The sequence below is a fragment of the Miscanthus floridulus genome, chromosome 5 (assembly GCF_019320115.1).
Source record: "Miscanthus floridulus cultivar M001 chromosome 5, ASM1932011v1, whole genome shotgun sequence".
In the NCBI taxonomy this organism is placed as follows: Eukaryota; Viridiplantae; Streptophyta; class Magnoliopsida; order Poales; family Poaceae; genus Miscanthus; species Miscanthus floridulus.
Genome location: NC_089584.1, coordinates 108,409,394 through 108,431,087, shown reverse-complemented (window position 1 = coordinate 108,431,087; position 21,694 = coordinate 108,409,394). Strand labels below are relative to the sequence as shown.

Genomic DNA, 21,694 nt, shown 5'->3' with positions numbered 1-21,694 from the left:
TGTATTAGTTTTTTTTACGTTACTTGTATGCAAACATCTTTTGGGCACTAAATAGCTTTTGTGTCTCTTTGTTGTTCATGATACCAACTTGATGCATGGGTTCACACGAAGTACTAGAGTTGGGCGTACTGTCCAATGTATTGTAATCACAAATCCTACCCGAAGATGACATGGAACACACACATTGGATCTATATTGAAATAAAATAATATTATGGTCATTTACGACTTCTACATCTATTTTCTTGCCAATGTCCTTCTACACCTGTATATTGTCTATGTAGTGGGAGCGCCTATTATCATGCTTCATGAACCTTCTTTGGTTGATACAGCAAACCTCTAACCGCTATCACTGGTGAGGAAAAACGTTGACGTATCCTATTCATGTTTCATTCCTTGACTGCAACATCAATTGGAAGAGGCTAGCCTGCTACCTTGTGTTGGTATCAAACCTTCCTTGTCCGATCGTCATGGATGTCATGTATGTGTGAAAATGGTACAGATATTTGCTGATCGTATTTGAGATTGAATCCGTTTGGAGGAGTTAAGATTTGTCCATATTCGAGTCCGGATATTTAACATCCGATACCATATTCATATCCAAAATACTCAAATCGCATATTTATGATGTCGATATCCAATCGTATCATATCCGACATGGTTAACATTATCCGTTTTGAATCCGAATCCGGATAGAAATATGAAAACAAATATAATATGAGTGATATTCGTTCCTATCCTGTCCGTTTTCATCCCTCATGCCATGTGGTGGATGGCAAGAACAAGAGGTGCGTAGAAGTTTTGGTGTAGCCTCTGACGTCCCCGAAGCAAAACAAAAGTCACTCCATCACGCCGTCGCTTCCCACGAGCTCCGTGTTTGCGCACACGGACCGATGCCACCGCCAGGCGACGATTACACACACAACGGTGGCAAATCCTTTCCCCTTCCCGCAGGCCGCAACGAACTGCCTGAAAACTCTCTCGCATCTCCAGCAGCCAGTGTTACATCAGCACCACCGCCGCCTGCCCCGCCTCCTTCCCCATTCCCACTCCCCATCATATCGCGTCTGCTCTGCCCCACACCAACCCGAACCCTAGCTAGCGTCCTGGTCCGCGGTGCCAGCCACCGCGCGCCGCCGCTTGGGTCTCCCCTCCTCAGCTCCTTCCTGAGATCGGCGGTGGAATCTCAGGAGGAGGCGGAGCAGTAAGCTGAGGCGGGGCCATGGGGCTCCGTGGTTGAGGATGCCTGTGCTGCGTAGCGCCGCGCGAAGGGCCCGAGAGGCGCAGGGGAGTCCGGCGGCGGCTGAGGACAAAGCACCGGCGGCGGCGGCGGCAGCAGCAGCACCGGCACCGGCACCACCGCCGGCGGAGAAGAGGCGGAGAGTGACGAGGGCGGAGGAGAGGGAGCGGGAGGAGATCAGACCCGTGGAGGTCGTCGCGGGGGAAGGCGGCGACGACGAGGGGGAACGTGGGATGGACGACGCGGACAGCGCCGACAAGCTAGCCGATGACGAGGGCAGCCCCCCTGTCCCTGACACGGTGAGCTGTTCGTACGATGTTTAATTGTGCCTGCTGCGCTTCGATTGTGTTGAGCTCTCTGAGATGATTCCGAGAGATGAAATTTTGGTGCCGCTGTCTATTGTATGCTTTGCCTGCGCAAAGGCGTTACCTTCTAGTTTGCTTCTGATCATTCCACTTCCAAATGATTTTGGTTTAATCTTTGCCTGCTTGTTCTATAAATACAGGTCCAGGTGGGTAGTTCACCAAAGTATAGAGTCGAGAAGAAGCTCGGGAAAGGTGGTTTTGGCCAAGTATATGTTGGCCACCGCATGTTAGCTACTGGTCCAGGTGCTGTTGAGGTAATAGAGGATTTTCTTTAGTACCAGTCGACATGGAAAACTGGAATTGTGGTTTGTATTAGCACTGGAGAGTAAGCCGTGTTCCTTTCTATCTTAGGTGGCACTGAAGTTTGAGCATAGGACCAGTAAAGGATGTCACTATGGCCCTCCTTATGAGTGGGCAGTTTACAAGTAAGTCAATCTATGATCTTATGATTTGGGTATGAGAAGGTGTAAGTCTTTCGGAGATCATTCAACTCATGGGTAGCTGATCGGTTTTCATGGTTATTGCACGTTTAGCGCCGTCGGTGGCATTCATGGGGTTCCCCGAGTCCACTACAAAGGACGCCAAGGGGATTACTTTGTTATGGTATAACACTTTGTTTGGATTGTTGAAGTATTAGCTTCATTATTTCTGATCGTTTTTAGATACTAGTTAACTTGGTCTTAAAAATTCAGGTTATGGATATGCTTGGACCCAGTCTTTGGGATGTCTGGAATAATAACTCTCACACGTGAGTCATAGTTTTGAGTCGACACTTGATATTGACTTTTAGTTTACCATTAACGTCATTCCTTTGCTAGCAGAATGTCACCTGAGATGGTTGCTTGTATTGCTATTGAATCAATCTCCATACTTGAGAAAATGCATTCAAAAGGGTCAGTTAACACCACTGATTATTCTTTCCTTGTAACTCCTTATTCTCTACGTATTTCTTTCATCCGCTGGCAAAATTTTAAAATAAAAAAGTTTGGGATTTCAGGTATGTTCATGGCGATGTCAAACCAGAGAATTTCTTGCTAGGGACTCCTGGGACACCTGAAGAAAAGAAACTCTTCCTTGTTGATCTTGGTTTAGGTAAGTTAATTTACTTTTTTATCGCTCAACTGGCAGCATCTACGATTATTTGAATTTGTCTGTTCTGTATGTAGACAACAGATTAGGCGTGTAAATAATTTTGTATTCTTGGATCTTCTGATGGCAGCTACGAAGTGGAAGGATAGTGCAACAGGGCAACACGTTGAATATGATCAGCGACCAGATGTTTTCAGGTAACCAGATGAAGCTTTTATGATAGGCATCACTTGCATAGTTGCATTACCCCTAGCACATAAATGATGACGTTGATTATCCTGTCACATTTCCTGTCCATTTGCTGTTTCCCAGTAATCCTTAATCCAGCCATTACGCCAGAAATTACCACTGCTGTAAACAGTTTTCACTTTTCAGCCAACCATTATTGTCTTCCATTTATTCTCTCCCTGTGCTTGCGAGCTTGCTTGTTTCCTTAGCCTTATAGAATCAGTACAGAATTTTACTCTTTTTCAACATCTTGCTGCATTGAACTCACCTATTCTAGTCACTACTGGTGAAATGGTCCTGATTGGCATGCGTGGTAGTAGCCATTCTTTCACTAGACATGGAATCAGTCTTTTAGTCTCTGTTGAGATGGTACACTCAACATATTGTCACAGTAGCTAGTAAACCTGTGGTGCTTATGCTTCTCATAGTTGAATCAACTGAAGGAGGTACTAGTCTTACTGTTATGTTACGTTGTTAATGCTGCTGTTTCAGGGGAACAGTTCGCTATGCTAGTGTTCATGCACATCTTGGGAGAATAGGTAGCAGGAGGGATGATTTAGAATCTCTAGCATACACGCTAGTCTTTCTTCTACGGGGACGTCTACCTTGGCAAGGTTATCAGGTAAAATGTGGATCCTCCAGCCAATTTTATTGATTTGAGTGATGTATTTCTGTACTTGATGTTTATTTTGCATCTACAGGGTGAAAACAAAGGCTTCCTTGTCTGCAAGAAGAAAATGGCTACCTCTCCAGAATCTCTCTGTTGCTTTTGCCCACAACCCTTCAAAGAGTTTGTAGAGTATGTGGTCAATTTGAAGTTTGACGAAGAACCCAACTATGCAAAATGTGTATCGCTTTTTGATAGTGTAGTAGGTCCAAATCCAGATGTCAGACCAATTAACACTGATGGTGCTCAGAAGGTATGTTCATATTTTGCATCTGTCATTTAAAAACAACATTATTTTGGTTTTGTCTAATCTCCCTTGCATCTTCTCTAAAGCTTATACATCAAGTTGGTCAAAAGAGAGGCCGCTTATTGATAGAGGAAGAGGCAGATGAACAACCAAAGAAGATCAGGATGGGAATGCCTGCAACACAGTGGATAAGTGTCTATAATGGCAGACGGCCAATGAAACAAAGGTACACTCTTATAAGACCTGAAGTTTAGTTAATTGCTATCATATCATGTCTCTTTGTGGCTGGGCCAAAGTAATTCAACAAATTCACTGGGTACTGCAGGTACCACTACAATGTTGCAGATTCAAGGCTTTTACAGCACATTGAAAAAGGGAATGACGATGGACTGTTTATCAGTTGCATAACATCTTGTTCCAATCTCTGGGCTATAATCATGGATGCTGGAACTGGTTTCACTTCCCAAGTTTATGAGCTTACACCACATTTCCTTCACAAAGTGAGTGATCTGCACCTTGGTTCATTCTATGTAATTTTTACAAAATAATCACTTTGTCAAGTAAAGTTACTAAGCAAGCTATTCTCTTCTCTACATTGCCAAATCTAATGGTGGTTTATTTCCATGTGAAGGAATGGATAATGGAGCAATGGGAGAGGAACTACTATATAACTGCGCTTGCTGGGGCAAACAATGGCAGCTCGGTGGTAGTGATGTCTAAAGGTAAAGCAGCTAAAGCTTGCAGTTGTCTTAGTATATGAATATTCTTGTGACTATAGTTATATCTATCCAGGCACAGCCTACACACAACAGTCCTACAAGGTTAGTGATACTTTCCCCTACAAATGGATAAACAAGAAATGGCGAGATGGTTTCTATGTAACTTCCATGGCAACTGCTGGAAGTAGATGGGCTGTTGTCATGTCTCGTAATGCTGGGTTTTCTGATCAGGTAGCGTTTTTTTCCACTTCATCAGTCCCTTCTCAGCATTTATTTTTACACTTAGGCTAAGTGCGATATATTTCTTATTGAGCTATTGCCGTTTACTTTCCAGGTTGTTGAACTGGATTTCTTGTATCCCAGTGAGGGAATTCATAAAAGGTGGGACAGTGGTTACCGGATAACCGCAACTGCTGCAACTTGGGATCAGGCTGCTTTTGTTTTAAGTGTACCAAGGAGGCGACCTACAGATGAAACCCAAGAGACACTGAGGACAACTGCTTTCCCTAGTCAACATGTGAAGGTTAACAAGCCTGCAGTACCTCATTCAGTATCTTATCGCAACTGACCGCTGGTTCTGACAAAATGCACTCTTGTTTCATTGCAGGACAAATGGTCTAAGAATCTCTACCTAGCATCAGTATGCTATGGTCGTACTGTATCCTAGGAATCTTTTCATGTGGAATCCTGTCAGCACCATCTTTTGATGTAGCTAGTTCACTGTAGCAGCCCCTATGTGCGGGCGAGTTCTGAATGCGGCTCAGTGTTACTGGTACCCTGAGTCTTTTGTTGTGAAGGCATCTGCTATCGTTCTTGATTATAGACTAGCATGTATAGTAGTAAATGCTTTGTAGTTTGTATTAATCGTTAATTTAGTGGACGTTAGCAGTGTGAGGCTTTGTACACCTGATCAGTATAACCGAACTCCAGCCTAGTGTCAGGGCCTCAGAAGGTCCCTGCCTGACTGTTAATCTATTATCATGAGGTATAGTTAGCATGTTCTCTTTTTGTTGTGCTGGACGATTGCATCTTTCTAATCACTCGTACTATGATTGCGTCCAGGTAAAACTAGTGTGGTTTCACACCCTGGTAAGAGTAGTCAGTTTAACCCTTGTATGTTTTTGGGTGGGGTTGAGACTTTGGAATTACATACAGGAAGCTGGGTCTTCATGCACTATTACTAAGTCTTCATGCACTAATACTGAAAAAAAGGGATCTTAAAACCCTGGATTGCAGCTCCGTAGTTTATATGAATAGATGAATCATTGAACCCGTTTAAAGTACCATCTGATACTGCAGCTGTTGAATTTGTATTCACATCAGATTTTCATACTTGTGTCTCAGCAGATTCAGGTTCATAGTATGTAGAGGTAGATACTGTGTTAGGAGCACTTTACTTCCGATAACTGAGACAAAATTTGGGTTTTGTTCATTCTGATGTTTAGGCTGATTAACAGTGGCAAATGTGTTGCATACTTGCATACTCAGCAAAGGGAAACAGGCCCTGCAGTTGCTGTATTGCTGAACATTACCAAATAGCATACGAGCATGACAGGAAGACATGGTAAACAAGCACAAGGCAAGCTGCTACCATGATCTGCAGATTCAACGGGATGACCTTCATGTTGTCCATGTTCAGAGCCTCCTTTGCTGCGCCTGCTGAAGAGCAGGAAAGGAAGAATTCTGCTGAGATGGCATCGCTGCTGTCTCCTTGGAGATCATTATTGCTGTAAGCTGGTTTGCCGGACACGCTTTTGTAGAGCCCGCACTGCATCCATGGAAACGAAACAGGTCAGTAGCGAGGCCTTAATCATGAACAATGATGTCAGTGATGGCAAATTGGCAATGTGCCCCTGGCTTCCCATTTCAGTCCGATTATTGTTCGCAGGCCTGGAGTGCGGACACATTTTGCTGGCCTTCTTTTTAGCTGCGCAGGATGGTTTCAGTTTTCCTAATTGCTGTTGCAATTTCGAGTTTGATGGCAAGATGCATTTATCACCTGTAGTTGGTCCCCGACGGTGACCACGAGGGCGCCGTCAAGGGGCGAGAACCTGGACCAGCCTCGCCGCGAGAAGACGTGGAACGCCGCCGCGCCGGGGCAGAGGTGGAGGGCGAGAGCGCGCGAGCACCGCGAGCTCTGTACCAGCATCCGCAGGACGTCATCTTGGCTGATCGGACCGGACGCGCTGCTGCCGCTGCGTCGGTGCTTGCGGATGCAGAGGAGCGAGCCGTTCGCTTCAGCTTTAGCCAACGGTTCAGATGCACTGGCCTGCTGCAAGGCGTGCAGGAGCTTGGTTGAAGCTTGCTCAAGCTGAGTAAACAAATCATCTGCTTTGTTCCTGTGACCCAGCAAAATCCAAAGGCGTGGTGCATTGTGAATTCGCGATGGCTGAGTTTCTCTATTGACATGGAAAGTTCATACCTGAATTGGTTGGGACCATTTCGCAACGGCTGAGTTCCCGCCATTTCTTGGTCTCCTTCGCGCCGCAGCCACCACAGCTCATCCTCATCTCCTACTCCAATTCTCTCCATCTCCTGCGCTGGCGATCCCTCCGACCTTGCAGCACGCAACGCTGCCGATAGCAAACTGGCGTCGACCCCGTGGCCGACCACCTGGAAGCAGCCAAACGCGACGGCCGCCGACCTCAGTGCCTCCACCGCGGACCCTCCTCCCTCCACCGGCGACAGTGAGTCCAACAGGCGCATGTCGACGACAGGCGGTGCCCAGGCGGCCTTGTTTCTCCGAGGGCCGGGCCTCTCCGGCAGCCGCAGCACTGGGACCCTGGCGGAGCAGCGCAGGAACTTGCCGATATCGTCGTCATCCTGACACTCGCCGTACCCGGACGACCCCGAGCTGCTGCCAGTCAGAACGCCGGTGACCGGGGACGGCGGTGGCGCCCGGAACGCCGGTGACCGGGGCCTCTGAAGGTAGGTGACAAAGGGCGCAGTAGACATGAGTGGTTCTGCTTGGATTATTAGCTCATGGTGCTCTACTGCTCTAGTAGGTCATGGTCATATATAGACACGGCTGAACTTTGAATACAAGAGGAACCAAATTCTACCAGTTTCTAGTGAATTTGATTTGAGTTCGCCAGTGTAATCGTAGGGACACGAGCGTGTGGTGGTAGCCAAGGACGGATCAAAATGGGCATGAAGTGGGGCTCCAAGCTTGTTTGGCTAGCTTTCTTTGTGTGGTAAAGAGGGACAAGGGAAGGCAGTCGGCAGATGACAGCTCGAAAGAGGGGAGCGGGTGGCAATGGCATGATGCAACATCATTGTGCCAGGGGCTGATCCAACTGTATCTGTGTACCATCCGTCAGAATATCGTTATGTTCTGCGTTCTGTTAAAGATGTTCTTGGAACACTAAAGCGCTTTTGTTTTCGTTGAGCTGCTTTGGTTGGTTCAGTTTTGCGCCATTATGTACGAGCATTTTACTTCTTTATCTTAATTTATTACCATGGAATTATTATAATATCTTGGTTGCGGCCTTGTGGGCTTGTGGTAGTGGCGGTGACCGATACGTCTCACATGATCTTAAAATATATATATAAACCTTGTTCTTAATTAAGAGCTAGCTTTTTTTCTCTCTTCTATTAAAATATATAAAAAAAATGCTTAGAGCTAGCTCATGAGTCAAACACAGTGCAAGCAGAAGAACAGTAGCATCAGCATTGTCACTTTCTAGGTATTTTGCTTGAAGTACATTGTTTTTTTAGCTTACGTACCACAAATTAAACACAGCCGTGTGCCTGTGCGCGGAAGATTCGCTACAAGGGGCGGTCACTAGCACAGCATTGCCATTTTCTAGATACTTTGGTTAAGTAGTTTACTTTTTTACTTGCATATCAAAGCGGGGATAGCTCAGTTGGGAGAGCGTCAGACTGAAGATCTGAAGGTCGCGTGTTCGATCCACGCTCACCGCATTTATTTTTTAACTTTCTGTTTTGCACAGTTCAGTTCAGCTTATATTTTTCTGTTTTGCACAGTTCAGTTCAGCTTATATTTTTTTTGTTTGCACTCAGTTCATTGTTTTTTTAAAGGCAGATCAGTTCATTGTTTGCACAGTTCAGTTCAGCTTTTTATTGTTTTTGTTTGCACAGTTCATTGTACGCTCACCATATTTTTTTGGTTTTTAATTTTTTTTGTTTGCACAGTTAAATTCAGCTTTTTTTTTGTTTGCATAGTTCAGTGTACGCTCACTGCAATTTATTTTTTGTTTGCAAAGTTCAGTTCTTGGCAGTTTTTTACTTTTTTTTGTGCCGTGTGCGCCTTACACCAATACACCGTCTCTCGCGTTTTATGGCACGAGATCCTTCATTTGGTTCTTTGACGTCGCCGAAGAGCTCTAGGAGCGCGTGTTCAGTTCTAGAAAGTTTGAAATTTTAGGAATTTTAGACTACTGTGATACTTTCGTTTTTATTTGACAATTAGTGTTCAAACATAAACTAATTAGGCTCAAAACGTTCGTCTTGTAATTTCCCACCAAACTGTACAATTAGTTTTTTTTTCGTTTACATTTAATGCTCCATGCACAGGCCATAAACATTCAATGTGATAGGTACTGTAATATTTTTTAGGATTTTGGGTGGAACTGAACACGCGCCTGCACCGCGGCAAAGGCCAAAATGAGATTCGGCAGACAGGGTCTAGGCCTGGGCCTCAGCAGAGCCGCCTAAACTCAAAACGCAACGGCGCTCTCGCGCCTGCTGCACATGCAACAACATTTCCCATCAAACGTCCAGCCTATAGTCGGCTGCTCATCAGCATTACTTAACAGACCGTTGACAAGTGAACCCGTTACAGTGACATACCCTTAGATCGCACCACCCGTTGTGTTTCAGCACAATCTCCGAGTCGGTTTACATACGTGTAGCATCAGCCATCAACATGGCAGAGCTCAGATGCTGGAATCTTTATTTCTCTACCGCCTCTTAGGGGGTTTCACTGAAGATCCTCCTCCTGTCGCCTGGCTTCCTGTAGAAGTCGTGCGACCTGTAAACGAATACGAGTGTTCATCAGTATCATAGGATCATATCATGCCCAGGGATGCTCGCAAATTGTAAAAGCATCGATCAGCTACTGCACAATTTGATTTAATACCAGTGAAGTGAATAAGTGAAACCAGGCAGCAATGCCTACTTCTATGTAGCATGCAAGTGGTTCACGTTTCTAATGTACCTGGCGGTTTCAGAGCAGACTCCCTTGGTTTTGGCTTGGGGTTTGCAGGCTGCCCATTCTTTGTGAGGAACAGCCTGGCTATCCTTGATGGGGCCTTCTGCCTGTAATTGTAGAGCATAGCTTAAACAGCACGATTCGTTACTGAAAGGGTAAAAAAAAAGGTAGATTGTTTACTGCTGACACATATGTAGCGAAAGAATTATGGGAAGCCCAGCAGATTTTAACTAGTATGTGATATTGAAGTAAAAAAAAAAAGATGATGGTAAGGGATAAGAGATGTGGAAAGTTGAGATGTTAGCAACATACATCCGTTCTGTTGTCGCCTCTGAAGCACCACCTACAGAACACTCAGTTCCTGCTACTGAGCAGCCATCATCAGACATGTTATCTTCACATTCGGCTTCACCTGATCCACCAGCCCCTACATTAGAGGGTGAAGTGCGTCCATTACTGATTCCATTCACCACAGAAATTTTGAGGGTATAATGAAACTTGTCACTAGAACATAAATCCCTTACCTGATAGTCGTCGAATCTGTAGGCTATTGTCATTTCTATTTATTGGTGAACTTGGAGATTTGGCTTTGTCCTTCAAGAGTTGATCGATTTCCATATCTTTCCGTGATATTGTATCTTTCAGATATGAAACCTGGACAAAAAAACAATTGACTTTTGAAACCAAGATAACCATAGGACGCTGAAGCTATATGCTCTAGTTATAGTAACAACTGCCAGTATCAGCTAACATTATTAACAGTAATATACTTCCCGTGGAATTTAGTATCAATATGCTGAAGCATAAGTATGCACCCTATAAGGTTGAACAAACATGTCCTTCATTTTCTTCAGTTTAACAGTTAATTCGAGTTGAATTAGTGATATCGAAGAAACCTTCCCCCTTTAAACTAATCAAGTGAAGTTTGTACAAAGTTAGCTTCCTAGTGAAGTTTGTACAGAAACAGAAATTTTCTGAATATATATGAGACAGTTGCAAAAACCTGTTCTAGCAGCTCTTTTATATCTTTACCCTCTTTGTTACTTCTTGCAACACCTAATTCAACTCCAGAAACTCTTTCAGCAAACTTCAAAGTGCTTATAGTTTCTGAATATGATTCAGTATCCGGATTAATTTGAACAAACATTAGTGTCTTTGCTTGACCACCTGCATGAAAACATAAGAGAATTATCATAAGTAATATATCCGCATATATAAACTAACAACTACTTTATGCCCTTTTTTTTTGAAGAACAACTATATGTTACCTAAAGAGCTCTGTAGAACTTGAGTCAGCTTGCTGTTTCGATAAGGAACATGGGAGTTTTTCTGTGCTAAAGCAAAAATCACATCACCAAGAGCAGAGAGAGATTTGTTAATATACTGTGCTTCTTTTAATCTATCTCCAATTGCTTCAGATCGCTCAACTCTTTCACTCCCAGCAAGATCAATCAGATGTAGACATCCTCTGGAAGTAGATCCATTTTTCAAATCCACCCCTCTAACATGCACAGTTAGAATGCTGCATGCAACAAAAGCTTTCAGAACATTATGTCACAAGAATTTTATGGGTATTTACCCTTAGATTGTTTGATCTAAAAAAGGTACGCAAATAGTAGATCCAACTATTCTAAAAAGATATGTACCGAGATTAAGATTTGTTTATCTAAGATTATGTACTATTTACCCTTAGAGATTATATAATAAACAGAGAATGACAATTATGATTTTGTTATCATTTTTTAGAATATAATAAACAGCCTGTGACCGGAAGGTCCTGGGTTTGAGTTACGGTCTCCTCACATTGCACAGGCGAGGGTAAGGCTTGCCACTAACACCCTTCCCCAGACCCCGCACAGAGCGGGAGCTCTCTGCACTGGGTACGCCCTTTTTTTAGAATAATATTACCATTGTGCTTTATCTTACTATCAAAGCATGAAATCTAATGAACCTACTAAAATTCAATATTGTGTGAGAAAAGTCAATTCTAGTAACATTGGTTATGGTACATACCTGTGAGATCGACTGCTCCTTTCATTCAGAGCTGTTGATCCAACTGCTCTATTTGTTTGTCCAATTTCCATCAACTCTAGTACATCCAATGTTGATTTGACAGGATGTAAACTTGCATCAGGGACAACAAGTCCGTTAGGCTGAGATGTGCTCCAAATTCCAAGTGTTTCTTTTTGTCAAGAACAACATTTTTTTCCTGTGCATGTCTAATAGTATGCGAGTACTAAAAATGTAATAATGAGAGAGATTCTAATAGAAAGTAAGCATTTGGGTAAAGGATATCTTTTTTGTGCAATATCATTTGAAAGAAGATCCCGCACTTGTTCGTTGTAAATCTCAACCATCTGCACCCCCACCTCATATGAGAAAGCATTTCTTCTACTTAGAGAGATGTCGAACAAGTCATTTAAAGCTCGATAATTAACACCCCAATCGTCTTTTGATGTGCCTGGCCCACTCTAAGAAAAAACAAAATGTCAGACACCAGTTAGTAATATCCTCAAGACTATTATCAATTCAACTTTGTTTGAGCCCAGCACTCTTACCATTGTGTAAGTTTTTCCTGAACCAGTTTGACCATAGGCAAAAATGCACACATTAAACCCATCAAGAACTGATCTGATCAGAGGCTGGATATCAGAGAATACTTCAGCTGGAAATTAGGTAAGAAAACTTGGTGAGTAATATTCAATTATACAACTTTTAAGTTTTAGATTGCACCATTAACATACTTAAGATATACCTTGAGAAGCATGTGTATTAAACACTTTGTTAAACTTGAACATTCGACACGCATCCTTCCCTTGCTTGAAGGGATTTGTGATGAGAATCTCACCATTTTCACCAATATAATCAATAACAGTTGTTTTTCCATCTTGACCAGGAAGAAATGGTCTGACACGACAATAGACTCTGATATTGCCTGAAAACAAACATTAGAGTGGAAAGGATAATGTTAGATAGCCATAAAATGTGCTCAAAGTGTAAGTTTATCATTGCAGGAACATACCTTTTAGTTCCTGTACCTCATTAAATAGCTTCTGATTTTCAGCAAGAACCTTATGGTAATTGTCAGCAGCATCAACCAAGCCTTTCAAATCATGTCCTAACCAAGTTTGACAAGTTAAGAGCAAGATAAACAAAGTTTCAGTAAACATACATATACAATAAAGCCGCAACAGAAATCACGAGAACCCACATACCAATGTTAGATATTTCATCCCTCCATTTCATTTGAAGGGCAAACATTTCCTGCTTAATGGACTGAGATGATATCCTTATGTCCTAACATAGTTAAATATTTAAAAACTGAGAGGTTAGAACATAAACAAACTAAAAGAAAACAAAAAAAATGATATAGGAAGATGACAGAACCTTAATGGACAATTTTTGATTATCCATAAAACTCTGGAAAATGTTTGCCTTTCTGCTCCAAAGTTGAGATTTCAGTTGGGAAGCAGATTCAATTTCTTCAACTTTCTTTTTTGATTGCATCAAAAGAAACTCAGCCTCCTTAAGTCTCATAGCCAAGTGTTCCTCCATCTGCCTGGCTTCTGTTTCCTTTCTTTCACGGTACTGTTCATGCATCCTACTCAAGATCTGTATTTCTTGCTGAAGGGAAGCAATTGTATTTTCTGCATTCTCTTTTTCTTGCATCAGCCGAACCATGTCTTGTTCACCTAGTTTTCTTTTCTCATCAAGTTTTGATTTTTCTACCTACATGAACAAAACAAACAAATTTATGATATGTTCATTCTAACTACAAGCACTAAATGTAGTGCAACAACTCATAAGTGATCCTAGCATTATAAGGTCCGAACATCATACAACCAATATCTGATTCATATTTTTATGAGTACTGATTCAAGCAAGTAACATGATTAGAAACAGAAAAATAGATGAGGATATTTTGAATACCTCAACTAGCTCAAGTCGATTTACTGTCATCTGAAGAAAGAATTACATGTGTCAATATCAAGAGGCAGAAGATATTCCTGTGAGAATTTTCAGATCATGAATAATTGTATAGTTACCTCATTTTCTTCATTTGTGCCATTTACTAATGTCTCGAGTGCTTTAATTTTTGAACGGTACTTGTCTTCCCGAGTCTTGATGATGCTATTTTGCTGTGAAAACAAATAATGTGTTACAGGAGTTGAATTTCTATGACAATAAATAGCGAATACCACACTTACATTTCTTATGTGATCTGCTTGAATAGCAATTCGATGCTCAATCTCTTGAACAACATTCCTTAGCAAGTAAACAACACGCTGAGACAAGAACAGGCCGACATTAGTCATCAATAACAATTAATAAAGAACCAATAGCATTCCGGGCAATCTATTTATTGAAAAACACTGAAAATAGACTTACGTGTGGTATTTCTCCTCTTTTCCTCTCAATGCTCTCATCTAGAATGCCATTAACAACTCTAAGAAGTGATTGAGTAGGGGCATTCTGAGAAAAGATTGTAATTAATAAAGGGGCACAGACAAGGGGAAAAAATGCGCAATGATATGATGTGATGCTGAAGATGTTACATCTAGACTTCTTGGATGCATCATCTCTGAAACTTTGGCAGGAGGAAGATCAGTGTAGGAGCCTCGCTTAAGTTGGAAAGCATCATGGACCTTTTGTCCTGCAAAGTAAGGTGAGCATGCTGGATTGTTATGGGCTTATGGCTTATTTTGTTCTGTTGATTTCAGAACCATGTTGATTTATTGTAATAAAGACCGGGCCGTGTGCATAGTCATGTTGTAGAGACCGGAATTAACATTCCATTATATCTTACAAAAAGGGTGAGTGTGACAATAGATTAACACAGAAAAGCACCTAAGTCAAGAAACAAGATCTGAACAGGTAATGTTACTTGGATATTGAAGATAAACAAGTTAAAGGCACTATGAATATGAAACCTTGGCAACATATAGAAGTCCAAACAAGTTAAAGGCACTACGAATACGAAACCATGGCAACATATAGAATTCATTTGCTCTGAAGTAAAAAATGCCTGATTGTATGAATTTTGGAAAATATTTTTTATCACTTTATATACGTAAACTTCAAGAATAAATGGGATATGCCACTGGAAACCAATTATAAATGGAAGCTTAGTTGATTAAACTCTAACTTAGTATCCAATGCCACAAATGATTATGCTAAAGAAACAACAACATGAGCATACCAGAATGAAGAATACTTCTTTGTTGAGACTTAGGATCCCAGTGGCCTTTCCATCTTTCCTCCCCAGATCTTTTCCCCGGTGTCATAACCGAAATTATAGGATCATCAGATTCTTCAAGTCCCAGTTTCCTTCGAAGGGGTGTTTTAGCAGCATTGTTTGTAATGTTTTGACCCAATCCTGTAGTCACATTATCCTTTAGAGCCAAGAGACACTCCACCACAGAAGACACTGACCCCTGTAATCATCAAACGGATTAGGGTTAACAAAAATAAGGATGAACAGAACCACAGATTCAGTTGACAATTGTGAAGCAAGTCTGAATCGTAACGTAGGAGGTACAATACATCAGCACCGTCCCTATGGCCAACAACAACAACAACACTCAGCCTGTTCGTTTGGCTGTGGCTTGTCGTAAACGATCGTAAATTTTCAGCCGGAACAGGAACAGTATTTTTCTCTCACACAAACCAGCCAGCAGTACTTCTTCACGAACCAGCAACGATATGAACCAGCCAACCGAACAGGCTGACTGTTGTTGTTGTTGTTGGCCATAGGGACGGTGCTGATGTATTGTACCTCCTATGGCCATTAAAAAAAAATCTAACTATGAATTCTATTCCCTCTCTCTGAGAAATGGCACAGACTTTAAGAGGGAACTCTGAGTCCATGCCATAGGGTGTGAAGCTCTTACGCACTTACAGAATTCTACAGCAGAGTTGTAAGATCTAAGAACACTTTGAGTTCACTATTCCTTACAGTTGGACACTTTTCAACCTTTCCAACTGCAACTAAAAGGTTATTGCTGATTTCCAGTCAATCATAGTCGAGCTTTGAGGGACAACTCATATATAGGCACAATTGTGAATAGATCTTCATACTGACACAGACCCATCATTGCTATGCAGTGCCTACATCAGGTCATTATTGCCAGTATTAAGGACTGACACCAACTATGCTAACCATTATTAACATACACCTTGGAAAGGAGATGAGAGCACCATTTAGTTGGAATGAAACATACTAGCAATCGCTACATATACCAGACAAATCTTCACATGACAGGAGTAACCTCACCTCCTCCAGATCCTTGACACTGAAGCCTGGCAGACCCATTTCTGCAACGAAATAGAGGAATTTCTTCACATTTGACCTCTGATCCGATGCATTACCACCCCACATTTCCTGTAAACAAAGCCTCATGTTTAGATCAGCAAGAGTAGCATGCACCATTAGTTCAGCCTCCCTGAGCTGAGTGAGCTCACCTCCTGAATGCCGGGCATGAGTTTCTCTGCAATGTAGCATAGTGCCGTGCCATCAATGAGGTACTCCCGCAGCTCCTCGTCTGAAGAATCCAAAGGCAAGTCGAACTCTGGCAGCAACCCACCAAACCAATCTATCACCTCAGCTCTCCGGTTGGCTAGGAATGGTTTATCGCCCAAAGAAGCAAAAATCGTTAGAAATGCACAATAAATAACTTCGGGGCCTCGAATTCAAATTTAAATCCCCAAAACAGCTATTATTACAAAAACGGCATTTTGCCTACACAAAAATCTGGCAGACCAATGTTTAAGGAAAATTGCTGCATCCCCATTTCAGAAAAGGGGGAAATTGCTACAACGCACTGCATTGCAAATACCCACCAGACTTTCCAAATACTGGCAAATTCAACCCGTGAAGCGCCAAACCTGGAGCGTAACAAGAGCTGAGTCAACCCCAGCCTACCATTTTTGCCAAATATTCACATGATGAATACATACTAAACGCACGGAGCTTTCAAAGATCCAAACTTTGAGCTCCAGGACTTGAATTAAGGCGTTAAACCATTCCCCACAAGAAAAAAGAAAGAGAAGGGGATGGCTCAGATCGACGACCATCTCACCTGCATGGAACTCGTGCTCGCCGTCCACGCTCCCCATGCCTCACCGCCGGGGCTTGAGCATGCACAGGACCGAAATGCTAGCCGATCTGGGCCCAGATCGAGCCCTCAGCGGGGCAGCTCGGGCCCGCCCGATTCGAGAGGCTTCAAGGCAATGCGGGAGGCGGATCGACGTGAGCTCGAGGGCTTTTGTCCTGGATTTTCTTGGCCTCTCCTTAACCCTCCTCTCGTCCTCCTCGTGCCGGGCGGAGTTCTGCGCAGCGCTCAGGCTCAAGCAGCTTTCCCTGCAGTGCTGTGACTTCTCCGCTTCACTGGGTTTCCTAGTTAGTTGGGTTTTGATTTTTGGTTTTGCTTGCAAGTTAAGCAGCCTGTTCCTTTGGACGATGGTATTTTTCTTTTGTATAAATCAGCTAACGATATTCCTTCGTGAACCAACAACAACGATACGAACCGGTCGGCCGAACACACCGAAGGCGACCGAAGGCCGGTGGTCACTGGTCAGTGCAGTACCATGCCGTCCCTCACTCCCTCCCAGTATCCCACCTTAAAGCTCGCGTGAATTTACCGTTAGCGCGAGTAACTATCGCCTCGTTCGCTTGTCAGCACTTTTTTTCTTTTAACGAATGAACCGTATTTTTTTTTCTCACAGCAAATTAATTAATAGTACTTCCATGGTTTTATCAGCGAAACAGCCTTGTACAGTACATGTGTCTCTGTTAAACCAGATTTTTGAACGTCGTGTGCTGAGCTCGTGTTGGCAGATAGGGGCGCTGTTTTCACAAATTGCGCAGTCATTTCAATACTTTTATAACTTTATTGGTCCTGTTCGGCTTACACTATATTCGGTTTGTTCGGCTTCTTTTTTTTAACCGAAACAATATTTTTCTCTCACAACAATTCAGCCAGAACAGTATTTTTCAGCCAAGTTTCAGACCAACGAACGAAGCCATTGCGAGGATATACGGCAATGATTAGATTTACAGCTTCGTAACCTTTCAGTCGAGGCCTTATTTAAACTAGAACCTAAAGTTTTAGGGTATCACATCGGGTGTTATATAGAGATGTCGTATAAGATATTTGGATACTAATAAAAAAAATAAATTACAGAATCCGTCAGTAATCCACGAGACAAATTTATTAAACCTGATTAATCCATTATTAGTCATGTGTTACTATAGCACTATATTGTCAAATCATAGACTAATTAGGCTTAAAAAATTCATCTCGCAAATTAGTCACAAACTATGTAATTAGTTATTTTTTAATCTATATTTAATACTCCATGCATGTGTCAAACATTTGATGAGATAGAAAGTAAACTTTAGAGAATGAACTAAATGAGGCCTAAGACTAATTTATTTCTTCACCTTACACCTTTTTTTAGACGGTCCACCTAAAGCTATAACAGCATAGCTTAGCAATATGATTGAGTGATTTAAAAGTAACAACATAGCTGACCCAATAGGCAAAGGAGTGATATAGAAGACTATCTCTAACAGAAGACCTATCAAGAGACCCAAATCTAAAATAGGACTCCAACAAAATACATGTAGCGTCCAACAGAGTACCTATATGAAAGATCTATTTTGAGTGTCAGGAGAGATATAACCCAATTCTAAGTATCATCTCTTATGGACACCCATTTGCAGAAAGGTTTTTTTTAGTCTTATTGTTGGAGAAGACCAAAAATAAGTATTGAACTATTTGTCTGTAACACTACCCAAACGTATAATGGATCTTGTATCTTGGGTAACCGTTATTGGAGACAGTCTAAGTAACAAAATTTAAGTTGCTTGAAATTAGACTCACCCATGCAGCTCAAAAAGCAAAAAAAAAAGTACTCACCCATGGCAGCCTCGTTCAATCTCATAAAAGTTGATTTGTAAAGAAATTTGGGGGGTGTTTAGCATAGCTCTGCGCGGCTTCGGCTCACTGCGGCCCTCTGCTTCATTGTGCGCTGTGTGAAACAGGCTCCGGCTCCGCCTGACATCATAGAGGAGCCCAAGGAGCTGGGTTTTCGGTGCTCCGGCCGGCTCCGTCATGGAAGGAGCCGAAGCCGCCGAGAGCTACGCCAAATGCATCCTTAGTAGGGACGATTCTTACGGGGCAACCATAGACACTTATCGCGGATTCACGACACGTCTGCATATAAAATCATCCAACACATGTGACTATTGCATAAATTTAAGAGCAATAGTTGAAACAAAAAAACTCCACCTTTTTTATGTGTTGGATGGATGATTGTGTATGCATGTGTCATGAGTCGTCTACGGTAGGTGCTCAGCCCCATGGAGACCATTCCCATTGATTTTTCCCCACAAAATAGAGTCTTGTTTAGATTTTCTAAAAATCATGAGAATGAGAAGAAGATTAAAACTAGTAGATTTTAGAGGACAATTTTTAGGGCCGGTTTCGTAATGCTCCTAACACGGCTTCTACTGCTCTAGCTCTGACTATAGACTCCTAGGGACAACAGTGAGTCGGGTAAGATGTGGTTAAAGCATTTACCAGCCCGCAAGCATACCCACAGATTAGATTTCATATCCACGCCTACACCCGATGGGTACTAGTTGAGATCGAATACCCATCGGGTATTTTCAAAAGAGATCAAATAAAAAATCATAATGATATGAAATAACTAATTTATATTTAAACAACACATAAATATGTCAATCTCACATACATAGAGAACAATATTGAGTAGCTCACAAGCTACAATACATTATAAATTCATAGTTCTATTCTTCATGCTCATACAAATAACACAATACAACATACATAGGAACCAAAGAAACAATTTAATAGCTCACATATTCACTTTATTCAGCTATCCAAAAAAAATATCACCTTCATAGTTTGATATGCTATGCATATGCTACAAGCTTCATATAAATATACCAATCAACACAATATGCATATGGCACATGTTTGTGGGTACCCGCTCCTTTGTACCCACATGTGAGTTTTCGTGTTCATGCCTACACCCATCGGGTACAAAAAAAAACCACGGGTACAATTGCTATCCCTATTAACTCCCCTATGCACCTTGGCCCAAACGTTTGGCAGTGCTTCACGGCGGATTCTTCCTCTTCCTCAGCTTGGATGCATGGCACCACGATGTTGTTCAACCTCCACGCGACACATGCCAATGTTCGTGCCATGGAGCAGCGGGTCAGCGCAAATCTCCTCCAAGTTGTGTAACACCCTCGGTGTTACACTGTAAATCGTTTACTAAAACACTGCATAAGCATTATATTTATGTGTTAATGTATGTAATATAGTGTGTGAATCAATTTACGTAACTTAAAACGACCAATGGAAATGCTTAACGAAAGGTCGTTCGCGACGTATAAAATTATCAAGTACGGATGTTCACGAATTTTTATTGAACAAAAACACTATAGAACGTATATATGGAACTTTAGTAAAGTTGGAAGTATAAACTTGATAAATGACGATGAAATACCTACGGTCGATTAATGAGTTCACTAGCTATCTGGTCTAATAGGTTGGAAATGGAATTTGACGCGAATCCAATCAAGACTTAGTCGATTTCGTAAGTCTGAAAAGTGGTTTGACAAAGCAAAGTTTGACAATTTTTGTAGAGTAATCGGGTTAAGGAGTGATAGGGTATTAGGGCTTGTTTTAGTAGCCTAACATGCCCTCTTAAGTATAGCATAGGTGGTTTGGTAATTGAATCATCGAATTGGATTTTTGGGACGCTTTAAAAGGCGTGCATGGCATGTTTTGGGTCGGGTTCCTCACGTTGGCGCGGTCACCGTGCGCCTGTGGCGCGGTAGCCGTGCCCAACTGGTCATGGTGGCCGGCTGCTCGGACGTCCGGCTGCTCCTCCCTACTATCGCGTTGTGCGCTGCCGCTGACGTCGCTGTTGGGGCCCTTGGGGCCGCCCGCGTCGCTCTATTGCCGGCTCTGCTCCACCAGACGTCGTCGCTGTTCCGCTCGGGTGTAGTGGAATCCTAGGGCCACAGCTGTCATCGCCAGCACGCGCATGTTCCTCTGCGTCGTGTTGTCACATCGCGTGCACCCACGCCGCTTGCGTAGCGTCGCCACTGCCGCTGATGCGCACGCCTGCTGCACCGGCATATGGCCGTGTCGCCATTGGCTTGCCAATTAAGGCGTTGCGGCCGCACGACCTGTGCCGACCCCGTTGTAAGGAAAATGGACCCTAGGCCCATTTACTTTGGATTTTAGTGTTTGATGAACAACACAACCAAATTGGACTAATGAATTTGCAAGTGTTTGTGTTGTAGTTTAGTAGGGTGCAAGACGTGACTTGGACAAAGGCGACGTGATGATCCGATGATCAACACCATAAGAAAGACCTTAGAAGCATAAGAGAAGACCCAAGATACCAAGCAAAGTCCAAGCATAAAGATAGGAACCAAGCCGTATGCAAGATCGCGAAGAAACGAGCTCACAGAAGTGACCGGACGCTGGCTGCACAGTGATCGGACGCCCGATCAAGAGGCTCGGCAGCAGCAGTGACCGAACGCTGGATCAGACGCTAGTGGCAGATCGATCGAACGTAGGACAACAGAGTTCAGTCGAGTACAGAGAGGTTCTAGAGCGGCGAAAATGCGACTAGATGTGTCCGGTGGCATGTGACCGGACGCTAGCAGCGTTCGCTTAGTGAATCACGGCTCCAACGGTCAAGACGGCCTATCATGTCCGGTCAGGACGTGATCAGTGTCCAGTCAGTAGCAGAAAAGCAGGATTTCGTCCCCAACGACTATTTCTCAGTGGGGCTTATAAATAGACCCCCAACCGGCCATTTGAGGAGTGTGGAGTTGAGGGAACATATCAAGAGTGTTGATACACCATTTTAGTGATCTTCACTTGCATAATGCTTAGTGATTCATTAGGTGATTAG

General features: G+C 42.8%; 3 protein-coding genes and 1 non-coding gene across 4 annotated transcripts; 2 read left to right on the top strand and 2 right to left on the bottom strand.

Moving 5' to 3' along the window:
• Positions 1-924: 924 nt before the first annotated feature.
• Positions 925-5,562, top strand: LOC136450444 (casein kinase 1-like protein HD16). Its single transcript, XM_066450881.1, has 16 exons — positions 925-1,538; positions 1,745-1,858; positions 1,956-2,029; positions 2,138-2,207; positions 2,297-2,352; positions 2,426-2,497; positions 2,602-2,696; positions 2,824-2,890; positions 3,414-3,543; positions 3,623-3,841; positions 3,922-4,061; positions 4,161-4,335; positions 4,467-4,557; positions 4,628-4,785; positions 4,889-5,077; positions 5,162-5,562. The coding sequence occupies exons 1-16, from the start codon at positions 1,242-1,244 to the stop codon at positions 5,219-5,221; spliced, it is 2,007 nt and encodes a 668-aa protein (XP_066306978.1). The 5' UTR covers positions 925-1,241; the 3' UTR covers positions 5,222-5,562.
• Positions 5,563-6,011: 449 nt separating this feature from the next.
• On the bottom strand, positions 6,012-7,509 carry LOC136450445 (uncharacterized). The gene is made up of 3 exons (XM_066450882.1): positions 6,977-7,509; positions 6,554-6,893; positions 6,012-6,322 (listed from the first exon to the last, which is right to left on the bottom strand). Exons 1-3 carry the CDS (start codon positions 7,507-7,509, stop codon positions 6,083-6,085), a joined length of 1,113 nt encoding a protein of 370 aa, XP_066306979.1. The 3' UTR covers positions 6,012-6,082.
• An 896-nt stretch (positions 7,510-8,405) lies between these two features.
• TRNAF-GAA (transfer RNA phenylalanine (anticodon GAA)) lies at positions 8,406-8,478 on the top strand. The gene has a single exon. It is a non-coding gene; the product is annotated as a tRNA-Phe (tRNA).
• Positions 8,479-9,130: 652 nt separating this feature from the next.
• LOC136450443 (kinesin-like protein KIN-14C) lies at positions 9,131-17,157 on the bottom strand. The gene is made up of 22 exons (XM_066450880.1): positions 16,807-17,157; positions 16,190-16,344; positions 16,002-16,109; positions 14,928-15,162; positions 14,284-14,381; positions 14,117-14,200; positions 13,936-14,013; positions 13,774-13,866; positions 13,658-13,687; positions 13,115-13,456; positions 12,943-13,024; positions 12,750-12,845; positions 12,483-12,662; positions 12,286-12,392; positions 12,023-12,198; positions 11,741-11,905; positions 10,996-11,249; positions 10,731-10,894; positions 10,252-10,381; positions 10,040-10,154; positions 9,734-9,834; positions 9,131-9,547 (listed from the first exon to the last, which is right to left on the bottom strand). Exons 1-22 carry the CDS (start codon positions 16,841-16,843, stop codon positions 9,477-9,479), a joined length of 2,901 nt encoding a protein of 966 aa, XP_066306977.1. The 5' UTR covers positions 16,844-17,157; the 3' UTR covers positions 9,131-9,476.
• Between the last annotated feature and the right edge of the window lie 4,537 nt (positions 17,158-21,694).